Source organism: Hyla sarda, chromosome 4, assembly GCF_029499605.1.
Source record: "Hyla sarda isolate aHylSar1 chromosome 4, aHylSar1.hap1, whole genome shotgun sequence".
In the NCBI taxonomy this organism is placed as follows: Eukaryota; Metazoa; Chordata; class Amphibia; order Anura; family Hylidae; genus Hyla; species Hyla sarda.
This window is the reverse complement of record NC_079192.1, coordinates 263,866,203-263,890,682: the sequence shown is the minus strand read 5'-3', so window position 1 is coordinate 263,890,682 and position 24,480 is coordinate 263,866,203. Positions and strand designations below refer to the sequence as shown.

Below are 24,480 nucleotides of genomic sequence, written 5' to 3'. Positions count from 1 at the left end.
ATCAGATGTTGCCGAACTACAACTTCCAGCATGCTTGGGCAGTCTGGGCATGCTGGGAGTTGTAGTTTTGCAACATCTGGAGGTCCACAGTTTGGAGACCACTGTATAATGGTCTCCAATCTGTGCTCTTCCAGATGTTAGAGAACTACAACTCCCAGCATGCCTGGACAGACTGAGCATGCTGAGATTTGTAGTTTTGCAACATCTGGAAGAGCACAGATTGGAGACCATTATACAGTGGTCTCCAAACTGTGGACCTCCAGATGTTGCAAAACTACAACTCCCAGCATGCCCAGAAAGCCAAAGGCTGTCTGGGCATGCTGGGAGTTGCAGTTTTGAAACTCCCAGAGGCAGCAGTGAGATCGCTTTACGGCGATCTCACTGCTGCAAATGAAGATGCCGCACTGCTGCTGGAAACTCACCGCCGGGACCGCCTGGAGGACGCCGCTCGCTCCGGGACCGCTCGGGACGCCGCATGGATGGGTAAGTGACGCCGGGGGACGGGTCAGGGACACTTAGCAGAGCGGTGTGTGTCCCGATCCCCGTGATCGGGACTCACACACCGCGCTGCTAAGTATTTTCATAGCGAAACGCTGCTATCAGCTACTCAGATTTGACCAGCTGATAGCAGCGATCGCTGGGGGGGTGGGGGTGGGGGATGAAACCCCCCCTGGTCGCATGGTAAGATGGCTGGCTATCAGTGATAGCCACCATCTTACCGGGCGCTGCGGGATGCCGCGAGTAGCGGCAAAAATGTTCATGACGTACCTGTATGTCATGGGTCGGGAAGGGGTTAAAGGGCGTATTAAATATTTTTTTTAAGTTGTTTCTAACAACAATAACACTTTAAGGAATGCTGTAGGCAATGACTGAGTAAGGCTGGGTTCACACTACGTTTTCTCCCATACGGGAGCGCATACGGCAGGGGGGGAGCTAAAACCTCGCGCTCCCGTATGCCTTTGTATGCGCTCCCGTATGTCATTCATTTCAATGAGCCGGCCGGAGTGAAACGTTCGGTCCGATCGGCTCATTTTTGCGCCGTATGCGCTTTTACAACCGGACCTCAAACCGTGGTTGACGTGTGTAGTGTGAATGTTCCACTTCTTCCTGTCTCAATAGCATGCAGTGGATTTTCCCCCCAAAAAAAACACTGTAAAGACTAAGCCAGCCTCACCAACCTAAGCCCAGTGTACCCACCTCATCATTATTTTTCTCTATATAATTATTATTATATTATTGTTATTATGCACATTGTTACTTGAAGTAAATACACCATTTCAAATGTTTAAAGGGCTTTTTCAGGCTTATATGATTGATGGCCTCTCCTCAAGATACCAAATGTATTCCAAATGTTTTGGTATACTTCAAAATCTGCAATGAAATGAATTGTTGTGGATTCTGCTGAGAATTACTCTACCTGTCTCAGCAAAATCCACAGTGACAAATTCACTGCCCACATAACATTTGCACATATTCTATTATGTTAACTACCGCAATATGCAGCTCATAAAAGTTGCTATACATTATATAAATATATATATATATATATATATATATAGATAGATAGATAGATAGATAGATAGATAGATAGATATAAGATCTACAGTGGGGAAAAAAAGTATTTAGTCAGTGACCAATTGTACAAGTTCTCCCACTTAAAAAAATGAGAGAGGCCTGTAATTTTCATCATAGGTATACCTCAACTATGAGAGACATAATGAGAAAAAAAATCCATAAAATCACATTGTCTGATTTTTAAAGAATTTATTTGCAAATTATGGTGGAAAATAAGTATTTGGTCACCTACAAACAAGCAAGATTTCTGGCTCTCACAGACCTGTAACTTCTTCTTTAAAGGGGTATTCCACTGGAAAACTTTTTTTTAAAATCAACTGGCGCCGGAAAGTTAAACAGATTTGTAAATTACTTCTATTAAAAAATCTTAATTCTTCCAGTACTTTTTAGGGCCTATATACTACAGAGGAAATGCTTTACTTTTTGGATTTCTCTTCTGTCACGACCACAGTGCTCTCTGCTGACCTCTGCTGTCCATTTTAGGAACTGGCCAGAGCAGGAGATCCCCATAGCGAACATATGCTGCTCAGGACAGTTCCTAAAATGGACAGCAGAGGTCAGCAGAGAGCACTGTGGTCATGACATCAGAAAAATCAAAAAAGTAAAGCATTTCCTCTATAGTATATAGCCCCTAAAAAGTACTGGAAGGATTAAGATTTTTTAATAGAAGTAATTTACAAATCTGTTTAACTTTCTGGCACCAGTTGATTTAAAAAAAAAAAAAAAAGTTTTCCACGGGAGTGCCCCTTTAAGAGTCCCCTCTGTCCTCCCCTTGTTACCTGTATTAATGGCACCTGTTTGAACTTGTTATCGGTATAAAAGACACCTGTCCACCACCTCAAACAGTCACACTCCAAACTCCACTATGGCCAACACCAAAGAGCTGTTGAAGGAAACCAGAAACAAAATTGTAGACCTGCACCAGGCTGGGAAGACTGAATCTGCAATAGGCAAGCAGCTTGGTGTGAAGAAATCAACTGTGGGAGCAATTATTAGAAAATGCAAGACATACAAGATCACTGATATTCTCCTTCAATCTGGGGCTCCACGAAAGATCTCACCCTGTGGTGTCAAAATGGTCACAAGAACGGTGAGCAAAAATTCTAGAACCACACGGGGGCGATCTAGTGAATAACCTGCAGAGAGCTGGGACCAAAGTAACAAAGGCTACCATCAGTAACACACTACGCCGCCAGGGACTCAAATCATGCAGTGCCAGGCGTATCCCCCTGCTTAAGCCAGTACATGTTCGGGTCGTCTGAAGTTTACTATAGAGCATTTGGATGATCCAGAAGAGTATTGGGAGAATGTCATATGGTCAGATGAAATAAAATTGAACTTTTTGGTAGAAACTCAACTCGTCGTGTTTTGGAGGAGAAAGAATGCAGAGTTGCATCCAAAGAACACCATACCTACTGTGAAGCATGGGGGTAGAAACATCATGCTTTGGGGCTGTTTTTCTGCCAAGGGACCAGGATGACTGATCCGTCTAAAGGAAAGAATTAATTGGACCATGTATCATGAGATTTTAAGTAAAAACCTCCTTCCTTCAGCAAGGGCATTGAAGATGAAATATGACTGTTTGTTTCAGCATGACAATGATCCCAAACACACCGCCCGGGCAATGAAGGAGTGGCTTCGTAAGAAGCATTTCAAGGTCCTGGAGTGGCCTAGCCAGTCTCCAGATCTCAACCCCATAGTAAACCTTTGGAGGGAGTTGAAAGTCTGTGTTGCCCAGTGACAGCCCCAAAACATCACTGCTCTAGAGGAGATCTGCATGGAGGAATGGGCCAAAATACCAGCAACAGTGTGTGAAAACCTTGCGGAGACTTACAGAAAACATTTAACCTCTGTCATTGCCAACAAAGGGTATATAACAAAGTATTGAGATGAACTTTTGTTATTGACCAAATATTTATTTTCCACCATAAATTGCAAATACATTCTTTAAAATTCAGTCAATGTGATTTCATGGATTTTTTTTTCTCATTATGTCTCTCATAGTTGAGGTATACATATGATGAAAATGACAGGCCTCTCTCATCTTTTTAAGTGGGAGAACTTTTTTGCCCCACTGTATTTATTATTTATAATGCTTCTTTGCAGAAACCTGCCTTTACATGACAATTCTTAGACTGGTTTAGTGGTATAAAGTCAGATGTTTGCATGGTATAAAGTGGATTTTAACACCACCTAAAGTTATAAGACTTACTGCTTCCAGCTTCCTCAGGCTATGCTGTGCTGTGTAAGGTTTGCTAGTGTAGCAGTGCTGAAGGTGGACTTTATCATCAAACGGTGTTATCAGAGCAAAACCTCCATCCTCAGGTCTTTCACCCTGCTGACAGCAGAACAGCAAATCACTTTACTGGTCAATTGGATTCTGTTATAAAATACCATAATAAAGCAATAACAGTAATAGCAGCGGACATAAGTAGACCCATGGTAATGTAAGGGGTTAAAGTTATATAAAATTAAAACATGTAAAAATAAATTGATAACAAATTCACTAAGACTACATTTACGGGTACAGGATCTGCTGCATATTTTCTGTAGCTGATTTTGCTACCCAGTGAAGTTAATGGGTAACAAAATCAGCTGCACAAAATATGCAGCAAAAATATGCAGCAGATCCTGTATGTGAGAACGTACCTTTATTGTCTATTCACACATACAGTGTTCTGCACAGATTTGATGCACAGGATTTTCTGCTGCAGATTTCAATTTAAAATGAAGGACTGAACACGGCTTGAAATCCTGCACATCAAATCTGCGCATTAAATTTAATTTAAGCAGAATACTGTAAGTGTGAATAGACCCTTAGGGTACATTCAAAAGTGCATATTTTCTGCTGCAGCTCTGCTTCTGCAGATGTTCCTACTCATAGAAGTCAATGGACAGTAAAATCTGCAGAAGCAGATCTGCAGCAGAAAATGCACGTGTGAACGTACTCTAAAAAGTTATTTCATGACAATAATTTCTACAATGGATAGATGTGCACCAGTATACTGTGGTTTACATATAAGGCATCATAACCTAGTAGGATTCAACTGCCTCTACATTACACAGGGGTGTGGAAATTTAATAGAAACTACTTGTCCACAGGACTAAAATGGAGCAAAATTTACTTGTCCCTCATGACGATCCACTTGTCCGGGCCAATTTTCTCTTTTACCCTCTTGTTTTTCCTCCTCACCCTATAATACCCATAACTACCTACTATAATGATACCTTTTATTTGTTCCATAACATATGCTCCAAACCAAAATAAGATAATATTGGTAAAGTGAAATTGTAATAGTAAAAGATAATTTAGCAAATTTGATGGTTTTCTTTTCTACGCCATTTACCTTGTGGTTGAGATAACATGTTATTTTGGTACTTCAAGGGGCCCGATTACAGCAATACCAGATTTGTATAGTTTCTGTCATGTTTTACTAATTTAAAAAATAACTGAACTTTAAAAAAAAAAAATGTAATTGCCATTTTCTGACCCCTGTAGCTTTTTTTTTTCTCGCATACCAGGCTGTATGAGGGCAATTTTTTTGCGCCATAATCAGTTTTTTGTATTGGTACCATTTTGGCATTGATCTGACTTTTCAATCGCTTTTAACTTTTTTTCTGGCATATTATAAAAATTACAATACTGTGGTTTGGTATTTTTTTTTTTACATTTAATTTTATATTTACGTAATTTTCCGTACGGGATACATAATGTTATATTTTAATATTTCGTACAATTGCGCACACAGCGATACCAAATATATTTATTTTTATTATGTTTGCATGTTTTTATATAGGAAAAGGGGGTGATTTGAACTTTTAATATGGAAGGGGTTAATGTGTGTCTTTTAAACTTTTATTAAATTTTTTCTTTTTAACACTTTATTTAGGAGGAATCATTAGGATTCCTCATACATATCAATAGAGTTCTATTAAACCCATTGATCTGTGTGCTCTGCGATCCATTGATAGAGCCTAGTCCAGCCAGAAACTATCAATGACAGAGCCACGGACACCAGGGAACAGAGGTAAGCCCTCCAGCTACCTCTATAGTGGATTGCCCAAAAACCCCTCCCCCGCAATCGCGCTGCGGGGGGGCCATCCACCCCACATGTCCCTTTAGATGCTGCTGTCAGCTTTGACAGTGGCGATCTAAAGGGTTAATAGCCAGCCGTGGCTATTAGCGGTGGCCCCCAGCTACTGAAAACATCTGGGGGCTGCAGAGTATGGAGCAGGCACGAGTCGCGTGCCCACTCCATACACACCTCTGAGCGCCGCCGTGCTTGTCGGGGGCTTGCAGGCCCGGCCCTGCTTGCCCGAAGCAGAGCTAAGGGCCTGAAAAATTCCCCTGCCCGGCGCCCGGAACTGCATGTCCCGGGCGTCGGGCAATAGGAATTCCACATCCCTGCCTTACATATTACTTACAAATGGGTTACTGGCAGTGTGGTTTCTACATATATTGTTAGAAACATGTGAACTGTAATACCAAAATACCAAACTAAAATAGCCACTGTCATTTAAACAAACTGTGCATAGATCAATAATACAAGCAAATAACAGAAATGTTATTAATATATCTTATTAGACAAAAATACTTCTTTCTCCTCTTATCAAACTTTTTCCTTCTCGCCCCCCTCCTGCTGCTGCTCAAATCCTCTACTCTGAAAATCAGCTTAGCTTTGCCCTGTGTCTGCAAGACAAGCAATACAATTCTAGGGGAAGAAGAGAGCTCCACACACCTGCTTTGGTAGAACTGCAAATTATAGATAAGGCCTACAGAGAAATCTGCTAAAAACTACCATATACAAGTTATATAATGGCCAAAAATAGTGCTGCTCCTAATCTACACACACAGGGCAGCTTACACAAAAGGTACACTTTAAATACAAATAAAACCTCATATAAAAGTTATCTAAAATAGTCTTCCTATTTGTGACAAACATATTGCTGGTCACCTTTGCATAAAAAGATTACCTTAAAGAGAAACTGGCAGCCTGTTCATCTGCACTAAAACCAATATATTTGATTATAGTGTGGGTGAACAGCTATAAAGAGAGGGATTACTTACATTTACTGGTGTAGTATTTGCAGAGTTAAGGTCGTTTATTTATTCCTTGCTATTGCGATGCTGAGCGAAATGGAGGTGGGGAGTCGGCTCGCTGAGCTCCCCTGTCTCTTCAATATTTACCGCCTGCCCCGTCCCCGTAATGAACATGCAAATGTATTCACTCTCATGTCACAAGGTTGTGAGACCCTGCCATTGGGGGTAAGCACTCTGCTCAGCAACTGCGCTTACCCCAAAAGGCAGGCCAGTGAAGACATTTGCCGGGCAATCAATATTGAGGAGGCAGGGGAGCTCAGCAAGCTGGCTCCCCGCCTCGATTGTGCACAACAGTGCAACAGCAAGGAATAAATAAACAGACATAACTCTGAAACTTCTACACTTAATTATTTAAGTAACCCCTCTTTTTAGAATTGTTAACGTGCACTATAACCCAGTGTTTTGAGTATAGTGGGGGTGGGCAGGCTGTCGGTTTCTCTACAAGCTCTACCCTGCCTTAAAAACAAAGCATTGACTGGAACCTTGCACTCCATTTCCCATCTTTTCCAGAAGCCATTAAGGTGGGGTTTCACATGTGCTTTCCATCAATACATATTTGTATAAACCGCATGGTCAATAATGGCATGGGAATGTAAATTGCTATGTTATGAATAATAAATGCAGACAGTCTTAATCATGACTAGGGTGAAGAAAGAAAGACGTCTGCATGGGAATGAGCTATAACTTTGTGACAATTCTAAAGCTGCCTCTTTTCTCCTTAGTTCCTTATAAATACATAAGTCACAGTACAGAAGTAGTGGCTCCTTTGCTTCTGTGAGGGGGTCTTTGGAATTTCGCATTCAGAATGGTCCTATCATTTCTAGGACACCTCACAAAGTAAGAAGAGGCCAAAACATTGTTCAAATATGTATAGTTTGAAAAATTAAAAAAGAGCACATCTCATCTAGTAATAACAGCTCTTTAGGGTGTATTCACATGTACAGTATCCTGCACATATTTGTTGCAGATTTCAATGTAAACTAAATGACTGATCACAGCTTTAAATCTACAGCTTCAAATTCTGTGCATCAAATATGCACATACTGTACGTGTGCATATATCCTTAGGGTAGGGTCACAGGAGCCGTATTTTCCTGCGTATTTGCTGCTGCTCATTTTTCTACCCATTGAAGTCAATAAGTTGCATAATTAGATGCAGAAAATATGCAGCACAATACGGCACGTGTGACCCTGCCCTGAAATAGATTTTTTTTACTTTTTTTTCATTGACTTAAATGGCTGTATAAGCAGAACAAGCTGTATTTTTACTTTTCACTATAGAATGAACACAGATGCTGGCACTGGTCTCAATTCACTATGCATGCCATAGATATCGCGGGTAAGTCAGCGGGTGGAACACACAGAACCTAATCCCGATCCCACAGATGCTCCGGCCGTTAGAGAAAAGGCAATCTAAATATAGGGCGTCATGCCACACCCCCTCCATTCATGTCTATGGAAGGGGCGTGGAATGACGTCACGTCCCCAGTCCCGGAAACCCGGAGGTTTCCGAAACTGGAGATTCAGCACCCGCATAGAAAACGGGTGCTGCAGGGAGATCGCGGGAGGTCTCAGTAGCGGGCCCCCCGTGATCAGACATCTTATCCCCTATCCTTTGGATAGGGGATAAAATGTTTTTGCCTGGAATACCCCTTTAAGGATTGACAATGCATTCACATGGAGCACTCAAGGACTATCCTTCTCCCAGCAGTCGGACCCCCAATGATCATACATATATCACTTATCTTTTGTGCATAAGTGATAAAAGCTGTTAGTGGGCCAAAGACAGCAGCATTGTGAGCCTATAACTAAACTATAATATAGGCTATAACTTATAACTAGTATAGGATAAATAATACGTTTACTTTTCATATTCATTTCGGTGTTTGGCAAAAAAAAAAAAAAAAACTGCAGCCTTCTAAGTGTTGTATATCCACCTCCCTGTAAATTCACCATAGGTAACCAACACTTTTAATATGTTTTCTCTAATATGGAGATAAAGTACAGTTCATCGATATGTAACAAGACACTTAATGCAAATAAGCATTTGCCTTGGTCCACAAAGTCATCCACAGGAAGGATGTCCTCTGCCAATATTTGTTTAGCCTGAAAGGTGACAGCAGAGATTCTGAGACATTAGGTGTACACATCATTCCCATACAAGATGACTTTATCCTCCAGACATACAATACTCAGCTAATTCTTAGATAACATCTATCATCACCTCTTGTTTATTATGTCTTGCAGAATGCTGTTTATTTTTTTCTCTTATCGTATACTGCCTGTAGCTATTCTTCATATCTTCTTCATACTGCTGATACTTCAAGCGGAATCTGTCTGATGCTGATGGTAAATTCTCAGGAACGGTTTTCAGCTGTGTTAGAGAAAGCTGTAGTCACAGGAGAATTAGCGCATTACATTATAATCCCCTAACATATCCCAAATGTTTTTTAGATAAATAATCGTACCTCGTGAGGGACTGGACTGGACTTGCCAACCATCTAGGATTTTAAAAAAGACAGAAAAACGGTAAAAAAGAATAAGCAAACAAGTATAACGATGCAAGATAATGTGGATAGGGTAGTAATGGAGTAATTCCAGTGTTTATTAAGCAGAAGACAGGCTGCTACAGTCACTTGAAGTCTGTGAATGCAATACGATGATACTAAAGATTTTAAAGCATACCTGTCAGATCCCACATAAAAAAAACCTGTTATATGTTACTCAGTACCTAATCCTGTCTCTATCACCCATATTTCACAAAAAATTGCATATTACAGCTGATAAATAACTTTTTTTTTACAATTGTCTTAAAGGAAGGGGGTGTGTGCCTCTCTTGCCTGCACTGTGATGATTCCTCCCCCTCCCTCACTCTGCTGACTCACTGCTCTTGGAGGAGCATGGCCGCCCTGCTCTGTAACCCTTTCCTCTCTGGTTTCATGCTGTACACACACACACACACACAATGATTATTGGAGATTGCCTGTACTCTTCCACTAAAGACAATATGGTGAGTGTATAACTTACATCTTCCTATGTCATTCATGTGTGTCATCCTTTGCCACTCCTGGAATGCTGGGACTTGTATTTTGGAATAGTTGGAGGTACAGTTTTTTGGATAACCCTTTTTTCCAGCAGTGTTGTCTTCAGCTGTGTGCCTACAGTTTATGCAAAACTAAAACTCCCAGCATGCCCAAACATTCTTTGACTGTCCAGGCATGCTTGGAGTTGTAGTTTTGTAACAGTTGGTGTTGCTGCAGGCTGTGTTCCTCCTCCAGCCTTGTCAATCAGCCATCTCGTGTCCATGACCCTTGGACACCCTAGGGCTGCTGTGGGACTAGTCAGTTTCCCCCGAGGTATGGGGACCCCTAGTGGTGGGATGTTTAAAGGCAGTTTTATTTAATAAAATGTGAATTTTTTTTAAAGAAGTATATTAGAAAAACAATTTTCTTGCAAAGATGTACAACATATGAAACGTTTTTATATATCTGACATTGCCTATTTAAAGGGCAACTATTATGTTGTTGTAGGATACACATGTAAAAATTTTATCTAGTAATAGTAAAACAGAGCTACTTTCTTCCAAAAATAGCACCATTCCTGTGTGTGGTATTACAACGAAGCTGTCACGATTCGGCTTCCAGGTAGTGGATCCTCTGTGTCAGCGAGGAATTGGCGTGGACCGTGCTAGTGGACCGGTTCTAAGAGGCTACTGGTGTTCACCAGAGCCCGCCGCAAAGCGGGATGGTCTTGCTGCGGCAGTAGCAACCAGGTCGTATCCACTAGCAACGGCTCTACCTCGCTGACTGCTGAGAAGGCGTGGGACAGAAGGACTAGGCAGAGGCAAGGTCAGACGTAGCAGAAGGTCGGGGGCAGGCGGCAAGGTTCGTAGTCAAGATGGATAGCAAGGGTTCAGGTAACACAGGCTTTGGACACACTAAACGCTTTCACTGGCACAAGGCAACAAGATCCGGCAAGGGAGTGCAAGGGAGGAGATCAGATATAGCCAGGGAGCAGGTGGAAGCCAATTAAGCTAATTGGGCCAGGCACCAATCATTGGTGCACTGGCCCTTTAAGTCTCAGAGAGCTGGCGCGCGCGCGCCCTAGAGAGCGGAGCCGCGCGCGCCAGCACATGACAGCAGGGGACCGGGACGGGTAAGTGACCTGGGATGCGATTCGCGAGCGGGCGCGTCCCGCTGTGCGAATCGCATCCCCGACGGCCATGACAGTGCAGCGCTCCCGGTCAGCGGGACTGACCGGGGCGCTGCAGGGAGAAAGACGCCGTGAGCGCTCCGGGGAGGAGCGGGGACCCGGAGCGCTAGGCGTAACAGTACCCCCCCCCTTAGGTCTCCCCTTTTTTTTGTCCGGTAACTGCCTCCCCTGGGATGAGGACACCGGGAAAGAATGGAGGGTTTCCTCAACGGCAGGCAGTACAGCAGGAGTTGGAATGGGGAGGGAGGGCAGAGGGTGAAGCTTGGCACGGGGCAGGGAGACACAAGGACGGGAGCCATGAGGAGGCACAGAGGCTTGCCTGACGGGACTGGGAGGGGGGGAGAGGCACTTCCTGTGGCAGGCAGAGTCCCAGTTCTTGATCTCCCCGGTGGTCCAATCAAGGGTGGGAGAATGAAGCCGGAGCCATGGCAGACCGAGGAGGACCTCAGAGGTACAGTTGGGGAGAACGAAGAGCTCAATCCTTTCGTGGTGGGGTCCAATAGACATCAGGAGGGGTTCTGTGCGGTAACGCACGGTGCAATCCAATCTGGCTCCGTTGACCGCGGAAATGTAGAGCGGCTTGACGAGACGGGTCACCGGGATGCTGAATTTATTCACAAAGGACTCCAAAATAAAATTCCCAGAGGCACCAGAGTCCAAGCAGGCCACGGCTGAGAGGGAGGAGTTGGCTGAAGGAGAAATCCGCACGGGCACCGTGAGACGTGGAGAAGCAGACTTAGAACCAAGAGACGCCACACCCACGTGAGCTGGGTGCGTGCGTGCGTTTCCCAGACGTGGAGGACGGATAGGGCAATCCACCAAGAAATGCTCGGTACTGGCACAGTAAAGACAGAGATTTTCCTCCCTACGGCGATTCCTCTCTTCCTGGGTCAGGCGAGACCGATCCACTTGCATGGCCTCCTCGGCGGGAGGCCCAGGCGTAGATTGCAACGGATACTGTGGGAGAGGTGCCCAGAGATCTAAGTCTTTTTCCTGGCGGAGCTCTTGGTGTCGCTCAGAAAAACGCATGTCAATGCGGGTAGCCAAATGGATGAGTTCTTGCAGGTTGGCAGGAATCTCTCGTGCGGCCAGCACATCCTTGATGCGACTGGATAGGCCTTTTTTAAAGGTCGCGCAGAGAGCCTCGTTATTCCATGATAACTCGGAAGCAAGAGTACGAAATTGGATGGCGTACTCGCCCACTGAAAAATTACCCTGGACCAGGTTCAGCAGGGCAGTCTCGGCAGAAGAAGCTCGGGCTGGCTCCTCGAAGACACTCCGGACTTCAGCGAAGAAGGACTGGACTGTGGCTGTGGCAGGATCATTGCGGTCCCAGAGCGGTGTGGCCCAAGACAAGGCCTTTCCTGAAAGAAGGCTTACTACGAACGCCACCTTAGACCGTTCTGTAGGAAACAAGTCCGACAACATCTCCATATGCAGGGAACACTGAGACAAAAATCCACGGCAGAGTTTAGAGTCCCCATCAAATTTGTCCGGCAGGGACAAGCGGAGGCTAGGAGCGGCCACTCACTGCGGAGGAGGTGCAGGAGCTGGCGGAGGAGATGGTTGCTGCTGTAGCAGAGGCAGAAGTTGCTGTAACATGGCGGTCAACTGCGACAGCTGCTGTCCTTGTTGGGCAATCTGCTGCGATTGCTGAGCGACCACCGTGGGAAGGTCAGCGAGACTTGGCAGCGGCACCTCAGCGGGATCCATGGCCGGATCTACTGTCACGATTCGGCTTCCAGGTAGTGGATCCTCTGTGTCAGCGAGGAATTGGCGTGGACCGTGCTAGTGGACCGGTTCTAAGAGGCTACTGGTGTTCACCAGAGCCCGCCGCAAAGCGGGATGGTCTTGCTGCGGCAGTAGCAACCAGGTCGTATCCACTAGCAACGGCTCTACCTCGCTGACTGCTGAGAAGGCGTGGGACAGAAGGACTAGGCAGAGGCAAGGTCAGACGTAGCAGAAGGTCGGGGGCAGGCGGCAAGGTTCGTAGTCAAGATGGATAGCAAGGGTTCAGGTAACACAGGCTTTGGACACACTAAACGCTTTCACTGGCACAAGGCAACAAGATCCGGCAAGGGAGTGCAAGGGAGGAGATCAGATATAGCCAGGGAGCAGGTGGAAGCCAATTAAGCTAATTGGGCCAGGCACCAATCATTGGTGCACTGGCCCTTTAAGTCTCAGAGAGCTGGCGCGCGCGCGCCCTAGAGAGCGGAGCCGCGCGCGCCAGCACATGACAGCAGGGGACCGGGACGGGTAAGTGACCTGGGATGCGATTCGCGAGCGGGCGTGTCCCGCTGTGCGAATCGCATCCCCGACGGCCATGACAGTGCAGCGCTCCCGGTCAGCGGGACTGACCGGGGCGCTGCAGGGAGAAAGACGCCGTGAGCGCTCCGGGGAGGAGCGGGGACCCGGAGCGCTAGGCGTAACAGAAGCTCAATTCACTTTAATGGAACTGAGCTGCAAAACCACACACGACCTGCAGACAACTGTGGTGCAGTTTTTGGAAGAAATCAGTTTTGTCTTTTTTTTCTAATGCCAGATTACCCCTTTAAAACTCTTGGCAATTGGGGGAAGATCCATAGAAGTCTTTGCGACCTGAGGAAATTCCATAGACCACTAGCTTTAGAAGCAGGCTACGAAGTTGGCAGGAGTTTTAAACATGTATCCTGCCAGCACAACAACATTATAGCTGCACATTAAGATTCATGTTTCAAACAAAGAGCAAAGCAGTTTTCAAGATAAAAGACGAACTTGGTGTCACGTTGAACAGGGATAGAGTGCAGCCCTGAACTTGCCCACTCCTTCTGCCCCTGCCTACTTGCATACCCGGCTTAAGCAGCAGGTCCACAACCACGGTGCCGGTCCCTTCCTAAATAAGTGATGGCAGTCAAAATAATAAACCGGTCAAAATAATAAACTACAAAATATGACAAAAAGGTGGGGAACAGCTGGAAGCACACACGCTAACAGAAAATAACCTAAACACACACACACACAAAAAGCAAAGTCAACAAGCCGAGAGCCAAAGAGAAATCAAAAGTTAAGCCAAAAAGTATCAGAACCAGAAAGAAAAATAATAATACAGAGGTTGCTAGCTAGGTTGCAAGAACTTTCACAGGCAAATTCTGAATAGAAAAGGCTTCCTTAAATACACCTGTGCATCCAGCAGGAGGACTCTGATAGGCTGCAACTGAATCACACCCAGAAACACAGAGACAAAGTCCTAGCAACCAAAATAAACAAAAGCTCTCAGGGCAGATTAAACCTTTGGGTTCTTACACTTGGATTGGTAATAATGGAAAACAAAGCCTCTTTTGCTCTTATGCTATGTTTACACAACAGAATTTCCAAGCGAAATCTGGGGTAAAATTTGCTTAGAAATTCTGTTGATTCCACTGTGGGATTTCCGCAGTACACACATTTGGGATTCCAGCTTCCACAGAAAGAGATGACATACCAATTCTTTCTGTGGAACCCACTCAGAAATGCATTTCCATTAAGAAGATGGCACATTTAGGAGCGGTCCTAGCGCCGGGATGTTCTGCCAGTGTCTGCAGCCTGCTTGGGGAATGTCCATCTGGAAGTTTTCCGTGTGGACATTTCGCCATTTGAACATAGCCTAAGACATTTGAACATAGCCTAAGACATGAGATCCTCTGTATCTACTAATGATGTGAATTCTCAGCAGCTCTGAATTACACTGCCAACAGACAGAGAGGTTGAAAGGGAGCCTGTCACCATGAAAATGCTATGTAACCTATCAGCATCATGTTATAGAACAGGAAGAGCAGAGCACATTAATACATGGCTGTTTGGCAAAATTCTGTATAATTTTTCATTTATTGATTGAAATCCCTGCTCTTTGTATTCTTGGGAGTCCAGTGTCACTCAATAATAGGACCACCCACTGGACTCCTAAGCATGAAAACATTAGATATTTAAATCAATAAATGACAAATGATACTAAATATTTGCCCAAAAACATATATCAATGTGCTCAGCTCTTCCTGCTCTATAATATAATGCCAATATATTAGATACAATTTTCTTGGTGACAGGTTTCCTTTAAAAGGGTACTCTGGTGCGTACAAACGGGGTGCCGCGTGCATGATCCCGGGCGTCCCCAGCTGCGGGACTCCCGTGATCAGGCATCTTATCCCCTATCCTTTGGATAGGGGATAAGATGTGTAAGCACCGGAGTACCTCTTTAAAGCTTACCTGTCATATTACAGAAAAAATAATGCTTATATATTGTACTCACTAAGTCATGCAGATGCTTTGCATGTCTGTTTTATGTCTCTAGCTTCTGTGTTTGGTTTACAAATCCCTCTGTTCTAATGCTCACTCATTATGACATCCACTGCTTAGAAAGGGGTGTATTCGAGGCAACACTGAGCCCATCCTCACTTACTATCCATTCACTTCTTCCCTGAGTCTGCTGTGCTGGGTCTCTTCATTCAGTCACTGCAGGCTGCTCTGTAACCCCCACCTCGGTTTTCTGACAGGAGTCTGATAGACAGGACAGGAGTGAGCACAGAGAAGTGGTATTCCCAACCTCACTTCCTGGACTTTGTCGCAGCTTGTGCTTCAGCTGAGACAAAGATGATGCTGAAGCAAGACAGAATTATATTCTGGATAGTATGGGGACCCCTAGTGGTCTTTTTTTTATAAGCCATGATTTCACTAAAACGTAGATACATTATTTATGAAGTACATTAGAAAGGTTAATGTTTTGCCACGGTGGACAACATATAAAAAGTTTTTGATTCTGACGGTGCCCATTTAAGCCCCTAACACATTTCCAACAAGTGTCCCTCCAGCTGTTGCAAAACTACAACTTCCAGCATGAGCTGCTATAAGTCCCTCAGAGCTCTGTGCAGCAGCTTTTTGCTTATAATATATCATAATAGTGGAGGGTCTTGAGTGGGAAAACACAGACAAGGGATGTCCAGAGCGGGTAATCCCTTTAATGGAATGATTCTAAAATAGAAATAACACCTTATTATCACTGATATTCCCCTGTCTGACATCATCCTTTTTCCCAGAAGCATTCAGGCCTTAATAATAATTATTTTTACAAAATGCATTTTAATTTATATGTTCATAAAGTCAGTGACAAAATACAAAGCTGAAGTGGAAGTAACCATAGTGACACATGGAAATGTGAAATCTGAGAGTGCCCATTGGGAGTTATCATAATGACATCTTTCCCAGTTCATAGCAGCTCTCTGAATAAACTGAGATCAAAGACTCATGTACCGTGATGATGAGAATTGTGATAGAATTGATAATAACTGATACTGTACAGAAACTTTTCTTACATCTTTTACAAAGTAGTTTAATGATGTAAGAATGAAGGTAGAATGTTTATTAAGTTTTCTTAAAAGGGTTTACCAGGAAACAGGCAATTATTGCACATAGGATAGACCCCGGATATTTGAGCCATGGGGGCCTAACCCATGATAGTCAGCAGAGTCAGGACATTCAAAGGCTTTTTGTCCAGCAGCACAGCAATATAAACAGCTCAGCCCGATTCTGCAGCTCAGACCCACTCACTTTATTCTAATGATCTGTGGAGCCCCCCAGAGGGCAGAGAACGCCAATCTTACTTTGATGGCTTCTAAGGAAAACCTGAGGGTAATTCTACTCGCAACATGGCTTCAAATCTACATTAAGGGCATGAGTATTTAACTAAATGAGTATGAGTATTTAACTCAGGGCGAGTTCACCACTCCTGGTTTGACGGAGCTTTCAAGGGCCACTAACGGGAATATGCAAATCAGCGAATTACATCACCTTTTCAAGCGATGTTCCCTGGTATCAGCTTAGCTCCAATTACGGAATATAAAAAGCTAATCGGGATTAATGCCAAACCAGAACTCTCTCTCCAGAAGAAAAGAGGGACCCATCTGCAGATGGGTCCCTCTTTCCTTCTGGAGAGAGAGTTCTGGTTTGGCATTAATCCCGATAAGCTTTTTATATTCCGTAATTGGAGCTAAGCTGATACCAGGGAACATCGCCTGAAAAGGTGATGTAATGAGCTGATTTGTATGTATACATATATATATATATATATATATATATATATATATATATATATATATTGGTCAATATTCAGTTAATATATTTTTTCTTAAAAAAAAAAAAATATATAATAATAATAATAATAATTATATATATATATATATATATATATATATATATATATATATATATATATATAGATGCCTATTAAATTGTCCTTAGAAAGTTGTTCCACCCTATTGTCAGACATGTGACCCGATTGCTTAAAACCGAATCAATAAAGTTGTAAAATTATTTTTTTAAAACAGGTATTTGACCATAACAGACTTTATGCTGGATTGATAAAGTAAAAGCTGTGTAGGAAACCCCCGCTAAAAGCGTCAACAGCCTATAACCAATAGAGCCTGACACAGAGTGATAAAACAGCACTTGTCTAACCCCCTTAGGTAATGTACTGAATAACCTTTTACTAGATCTGGTAGTTTTTTCATTTTCATTATTCCAAACATGCACGTATTTTTTTTTTTCCCTTGTTTTACTGCTCCACCTACTGGCAATAAACGGAAATGCAAAATCAAGGTATAACTATTATTTTCTTGCTGCACACAGAGGTTTTAAACACTTCCCACTGCAGTACGCACGGCTTTTCATTTATGTTTTCCCTCCTCTCCCTCTTAAATACATTGAGCTTTTATTTTTCTGGCGACAGAGCAAGGAAAGCAGTTTCATTTTTGCAGGTTGTACTTATTATTTCACAATTCATTTTATTATGACCATATTTATCTCTAGAACTTTTTCTATCCACTGAGTTACAGTATCTCACATAAGCGAGTACTGTACACACCTCCCATTTTTGTTAATATTTTCTTATATCATTTCAGGTGACAAAACTGAATAAATATGATACCACTAGAGGACCTATGGATGGGAAATTACACTGTAATAGTTGGGGGAAAATCCCAATTCCCTTAAAGGGTACCTCTCATCAAAAAAAACTTTTGATATATTATAGATTAATGTATGCAGAATAACTTCACAATTGCATGTTATTAAAAAATATGCTTCTTTCTATTTAATTTTCCACTTTGAAGAAATCACCACTAGGGGTCTCCCCATCAGTCCTGGCAGCAAGCATTTCAGACTCGTGCTGGAGTCCTAAACACTACGAGCTGCCAGTCTGCTTTGTTCACAAAGGAGAACACTCAGAGCTGCCAGCCTGCTTTGTTCACAGCCTGTTTGGCTGTGAACAAAGCAGGCTGGCAGCTCTGAGTATTTAGGACTCCAGCATGAGTCACAAATGCTTGCTGACAGGACTGATCGAGAAAAATACAATAGAAAGTAGCCTATTTTTCATTAACATGCTATTGGAAAGTTATTCAACATTCATTAATCTAAAATATATCAAAAGTTTATATGATGAGAGGTACCAATTAAACTTGGAACCAAATCCGCAGACTATGTTAACCACTTCCCCTTTTTCTTCACTCGTCCACAGTGGTGACCTCTCTTTTTAGAATTTTCATTGTGAGAGTTTTAATCCTGAAAAGAGAGGTCAGCAGCGTGGACAAGTCCCTGGGGAAAAAGTGGACGTGGACCCAAGATTTGACATACCTGAATGTCAAATGTCAGGAAAAGGATACAGTACTAGGGCTGCGACTAAGGATTATTTTCATAATCGATTAGTTGGCCGTTTATTGTTACGATTAATCGACCAATTGAATAAAAATAGCCATAGTGGAGAAGAAGATAATCTGTAGTTAGATTATGGAGGGAGTTAATGAGGGGGAGGGGGTCAGACTGAAGGTCTGTGTGTTTTAGGTAAGGGATACTTTGTGTGTTAAGAGAGTTTGTGGGGACGGCTAGATGCTAAGCTTAGCGGAGACTAAGATGAGTAGCTTTTTATTATATTTAAATACGTATAATAATTCTTTTAAATATAATTTTTCTTCCTTGTAAGGGCTATACCCCCCTCTCTGTTCCTTACCTCTGGCCAGATGGGAGGGGCAGCACATTCCCTGGTTGTCCATCCTACGTGCCCACATCAGCCCATTTAGTGAAGAGGGGGTCAGCACACATAATCCTTCATTCCTGCATCTTCTCTGTACAACTATTGTGAATCTGGCCTCAGAGCCTGACAACCGGGGACTCACAATAATTGCAGAAAGGAACTGCAGAAGATGGTGTATGCTGGGCCCCTCTTCACTAAACAGATTGCCGAGGACCACAGTTGCATATATACTTAGTGTTATTCACTCTGGGGGAGAGTTATCAAAACCTGTGCAGAGGAAGAGTGGTGCAGTTGCCCATAGGAACCAATCAGATTGCTTCTTTCATTTTCCACAGGCCTCTTTAGAGGCCTGTGGAAAATGAAAGAAGCAATCTGATTGGTTGCTATGGGCAACTGCACCACTCTTCCTCTGCACAGGTTTTGATAAATCTCCCCCTCTGTGTATGTGAACTGTAGAAACTAGCTGATCAACTATTTTCATAATCGATTAGTTGACAATTAATGGATTAGTTGTTTCAGCCATATAAAGTACTAAAAGTAATAATGCATATATATAACTTAAATATAACAGTGCAGCTAATAAAAGGCATGTCCCCATCACTGAGTATAATAATCCGGAGGACTCATGATAGAATCAGTGCTTCTTTCTCACAAAATTTTACAGTAGAAATAAGCATCGAAAAACAAAATCTCATCGACTAATGGGCTTTTCAGGACGGATTAGGCTGAAAGTATAAACATGCTCTTTCATGATAGTGTGCAATGAATCCAATTGAGATGTATGGGAATCTGCTGCAAATAGATTCCGCTCTGAATTCATTCCAAGCGGAATATTCTGAATGTGCATTAGCCCTAAGGGTCCTTTCATTTTATTCGGTGTGTACAAATTTGGCAAAGGGCCTGGTGAGTCCAAGGTTTGGGCTATATAGCGTTATTGGGCTATGTTGGGCTATTAGCTGCCAGCTGAAATGGTTCCTCAAGAAAGGCGCGATTTAGGCTATATTCACATTAATGTATGTTTAGCATATACAGCATGCCAAGAAAACTTCTTCACCATAAACCCTATAGGTGACAAATGTCACTTTATGGCACACGGTAAAAACATGTGTTGAGAGCTTTTCCCAGCACATACGTTGGTGTGAACAGCAGCTTAATAATGCTGGGCTCCTGGCCTAGGGAAAAACAGGTGATGTCAACCTGTGGGGGTTAGCATTACTATATAAACATGTGTTCTGGTCCTGCAGAACTCCTGCTAATGGGAACAGTGTTCCTGCTGTGGAAAAAGTGCAGGAACTCAATTCCCACACGTTCCTGCAGGACTGGAGCCCTGCCCTAAAAGCTAGGAAAGCTATATTGTAAAAATCAGTGGCCAGATGGCCTATAAACTTCTTTGATAATGTGTATATGAATTTTTCACTGTGCAAAGCAAATAAAGTGGGTTGAGGACAATTTAAATTAAAATCCTCTGCGCTGTACTATACTTCTTGGTATACCTGCTGCTGTGAGATTGTCTACCCCAAGAGATGGCGACCCTGTGAGCTGATCCCTTTTACAATAGCAATTGCCTGTGTCTCTGTGCTAAAACAAAATACAGGAAGTGTGGGCAAGACAAGAAGGGCTCTGTGAATGCTCCCAAGTTGTCAGCCTGCTCTGTGAGTCGGGGCGTGTCAGAGAGCCCTAGTGCACAGAACAGCCAGTGAGGGCAAGCAAGGTAACATCCCCATAAAAGGATGAAAACAAGGATTTTTTTTTTATAAATCTCAGTACACTTTAACATTCCATACCTGCTGCTTCTGGTCATGTTGTGCATAGGGAGTGTTCAGGGGTGTACCCCAACTAATAGTTGAGGATGAATCTGGAGGGCCAAATCTTGGGTAGCCTTTACTTAAAGGTAGATAAGTGTCCTGAAATAAATGCAACCAAATAAATGTAAACGACAAATACATTAAATACCACTATTGAACACAAAATGTAATATAAGTAATCTGCAGAAAATCTGCTCATATTAAAGTGAGACTCTCCCTTTGGGGGATAGGATGTCTGGGAACCCCCGCAATCTCTCCTGCAGCACCTCCTATCATCTGGTGCATGGAGCTAGCTTCACTCCGTGTCTGATGACAGGCGATGCAGGGGCCAGAGGATCGTGACATCACGGCCCCGCCCCCTTTGTGACATCATGCCCCACCCCCTTTACGCAGCCATCACGCCCCTCCCATAGACTTGCATTGAAGGGGTGACATCACTATCCTCCGGCGCCTGCACTGCCAGTCATCAGGCATGGAGCGAAGCTCTCTCCGTGCAAGAGATGACAGAGGGTGCTACAGGAGAGATCGCGGGGGTTCCCAGCGGCGAAACCCCCGCGATCAGACATCTTATCCCCTATCCTTTTGGGATAAGATGTCTCGGGGCAGAGTAACCCTTTAATGTAAAAATGTCTTCACAAGTGATCTGATAATGGCTAGGCTAGCTATATATTGAGAGAATACAGGCTCAGTCATCCATGGTTGTCCATATTCTGCTAACAGCTGCTGTATAGCACAATCTTTACACTGGCTTATTAACTAGAAATTGGTCCGGATGCAGGATACCTGTTTAAATCTCCGGGCAAAGTTGCCAAAGAGATCAGCATACAGATGTATCGGAAGTCCCATGCAAGTTTATGTTACTTCTGGAAAGTCCGAATCCCGATCACTTTGGCTTCAAAATTGCCAGGAGATTTAAACAGGTATCCTGCTACCAGACCAACATCGGTGTTACGCTTTAAGTTATCATGAAAATGTAAAATCTAAAAATCCAATCAAGGAGTAAAAAGTAAAAAAGTGAGTACTGAACTATTAGAAAACTTAACATGCTGAGATGTGTGAATTATTATTCTATTACATCAGACATTTAGCTTTCATTATGACATTAGGTGAGGGGGGGCATTTTTCATCAACCAGCCATCTTGATATATTTAAATACTGGAATATGTTTGCTCCTACAAAAAATGTCCCATTGGGCAGTTTGGACTGATTAGAGGGGTCCTTACACAATAAACAGATCACAAAGTTACTCCTTCCCTCTCTGGGACCTCCAACAATCAGCTGTAATCTTTAGGAAATCCTAAATAAGTGGTTAGTTTCTCTGTGGTGCCATCAATTACACTGTGCTCAAATCAACAGCTTGTCCATGTAATAATACAGACAGGGGTGTGGAAATAAAAAATAAAAAAATAAAAACTACTTGTCCAAGGGACTAAAATGGGAGCCCGATCTACTTGACTACCCACTTGTCTAGGAACACAAAATAAGGAGTGGTTTTGTTTCTACCTCCTCACTTTCTAATAGCCATAACGCCTTTCCACTTACAGACCCATATGAGGGTAGGGGCTTATTCATAGTTACTAACTTTTAACACTTTATTCCCAATTTTATAGTCCCCATAGAGGACTATCACATGCAATCTTCTGATTGCATTCCATAGAACAGCATTGATTAGTGTTATCAGCGCTCCATTTGTACAGCCTGCAAAGGCTAGCTGCAGCATAGGAGCGCCAATCGGATGTCAGAGAAGCACGTAAGTGACATCCTTACAGCTGATCAGGACGCAGCACCTTCACCGCCGGAGTCCCAATCAGCTACCCTGAGCTACCGGCACTAGATTTTGGCACTTTTAGACGCTGCAATAAACTTTGATCGCAGTGTCTAAAGAGTTAATGCAGAACATCGGCTTGATCGGCGATGTCGGGCATTAGCCACAGGTCCTGGCTGCTATCAGCAGCTAATGCAGGTGTGAAGCCAGCTCAACTCCTGAGCTTGCTTCATATCCTTTAATCCTAGAGTTGCCCCTAGCCTCTTGATAAAGCCACATCCAGTGGTGAAACATCGAGGGGGGCTTTGTGTTTGGTATTTTAATTTCAGTGGCGCTATGACTCTCTATATGAATAGGTAGCTTGCTCCAACATAAGAGCTTAACATGTAGCTACCACTCCAGTGACACTTTACAGCCAGACATGGCTGTTACAATGCAGACAATACTGTCATAATCAAAGAGTATAGTGCTCTTGGTTTTTAAATGTGTGTCAATATTTTTGTTTCAATAAAGTATACACATTTTTTTATATATATATATATATATATATATTTATATTTATATATATTTTTTTTTTTCCAGTGGTTGGTAAGAATAGGGTCTTTTTTGGCCATTCTTTTGGCTTTATGTTATTTAGTTTGCTTCATATCCTTGCCACCCCTCTGTACTGTATAAAGACGGCATTCTGTGGCAAGGGGGGAAAGCAGTGCTTGCTCGGGGTATCCAAGAGCGGCACCCTCATCCCCTGGGCGCCCTAGGCCGATGGCACGGGCCCTCGCTCTCTGTGCCCAAAGCAGGGCTAAATTCCTGAAGAAATTACCTGCCTGGTGCCCAGAAATGCATGTCCCGGGCATCGGGCGATATGATTTTCACAACCCTGTGCAGGAAAGGACAAATTCTCCAAAGCAGGACAAGTTCTCTACTCTGGCCAAGAGATGAGGATCCTGAACAGAGGACCACCTCCATTACCTTGAGTTCCGTAGCAGGGTCTATGAAAATGATCTTCTTAACTGAACAGTCCTTTCACTGGAATGTTAACCATTTAATTACTGCCCTAGAAGGCATTTATTTGACAGCTGTTTACATGCTACTTCAGAAATAAAAATCATTAGCACAGAATGCTTTCTTGTTATACAATTTTATTACCTCATCGTCCGAATCTCCAAGCTTTCCAAGGTCAAGACAAGGAACTCTGAAACAAATGCGAGAAAATAACAGGAAATAACACACCTAATAGTATGATATGCCAGCACAGAACTGTCTAGAGTCGGACAAGTTTGCTATGGAGACTAGGGGTACGTTCACACGGGTGATTTTTTTTTGCGGGTTTTCCGCTGTGTATTTGAAAGGGGGTGGTTTCTTCTTGGCTGTCCGCAGCAGATTTTCCGCAGCGGAATTTACGCTGCGGAAAATCCGCCGCGAGCCCCATTGACGTCAGCAGGGACTGCGGTGGATTTTCCGCAGCGTAAATTCCGCAGCGGAAAACCTGCTGCGGACAGCCGAGAAGAGCCCGCCCCCTTTCACATATGCAGCGGAAAACCCGCAAAAAAATCCGCCCATGTGAACGTACCCTTGCTCCTGCTCTGGACAGTTCCAGATATGGACAGAGGTGTCAGCAGAGAGCAATGTGGTCAGACAGAAAAGAAATTCAAAAAGAAAATGCTCACTTGGATGATGGGATTATGAGCAATCACAATTATATCCAAGACACAGACACCAAAATCACACAAAAACCACTCATTGAATAGTGGGGACTCTCCTCTGTAATCCACATCCAGTGTTCTGTTCTGTTTATACAATGCCCCTTCCATCATTCTAAAGCTAAAACGTTACTTTATTTTATATATTCTCTTACATTTTACCTTGTAAATGCAATCCGTAAAAATATAAATCCTAACATGGCTGCTGAATATGTAGTACTTACTCCTGAGGCCGTGTTTCTGAAGCCTGTGACTGTGTTCGCCAACCCTGTAAAATTGCAATAAAGA

At 43.2% G+C, this 24,480-nt stretch overlaps 1 protein-coding gene across 2 annotated transcripts in view; it reads right to left on the bottom strand.

Annotated features, from left to right (window-relative positions):
* The window catches only part of CAPS2 (calcyphosine 2), a 114,539-nt gene that overhangs the window by 73,464 nt on the left and 16,595 nt on the right, over window positions 1–24,480 (bottom strand). Inside the window, exons 3-8 of one of the 2 annotated variants that reach the window (XM_056574091.1) lie at window positions 24,417–24,460; window positions 23,639–23,684; window positions 20,707–20,826; window positions 9,144–9,176; window positions 8,900–9,064; window positions 3,788–3,910 (exon numbers count right to left, since the gene is read on the bottom strand). In XM_056574091.1, the coding sequence (XP_056430066.1) occupies window positions 3,788–3,910; window positions 8,900–9,064; window positions 9,144–9,176; window positions 20,707–20,826; window positions 23,639–23,684; window positions 24,417–24,460 (531 nt within the window). Of the gene's footprint in view, window positions 1–3,787; window positions 3,914–8,899; window positions 9,065–9,143; window positions 9,177–20,706; window positions 20,827–23,638; window positions 23,685–24,416; window positions 24,461–24,480 lie in introns of both variants that reach the window. The other variant, XM_056574090.1, reaches the window with a different exon arrangement.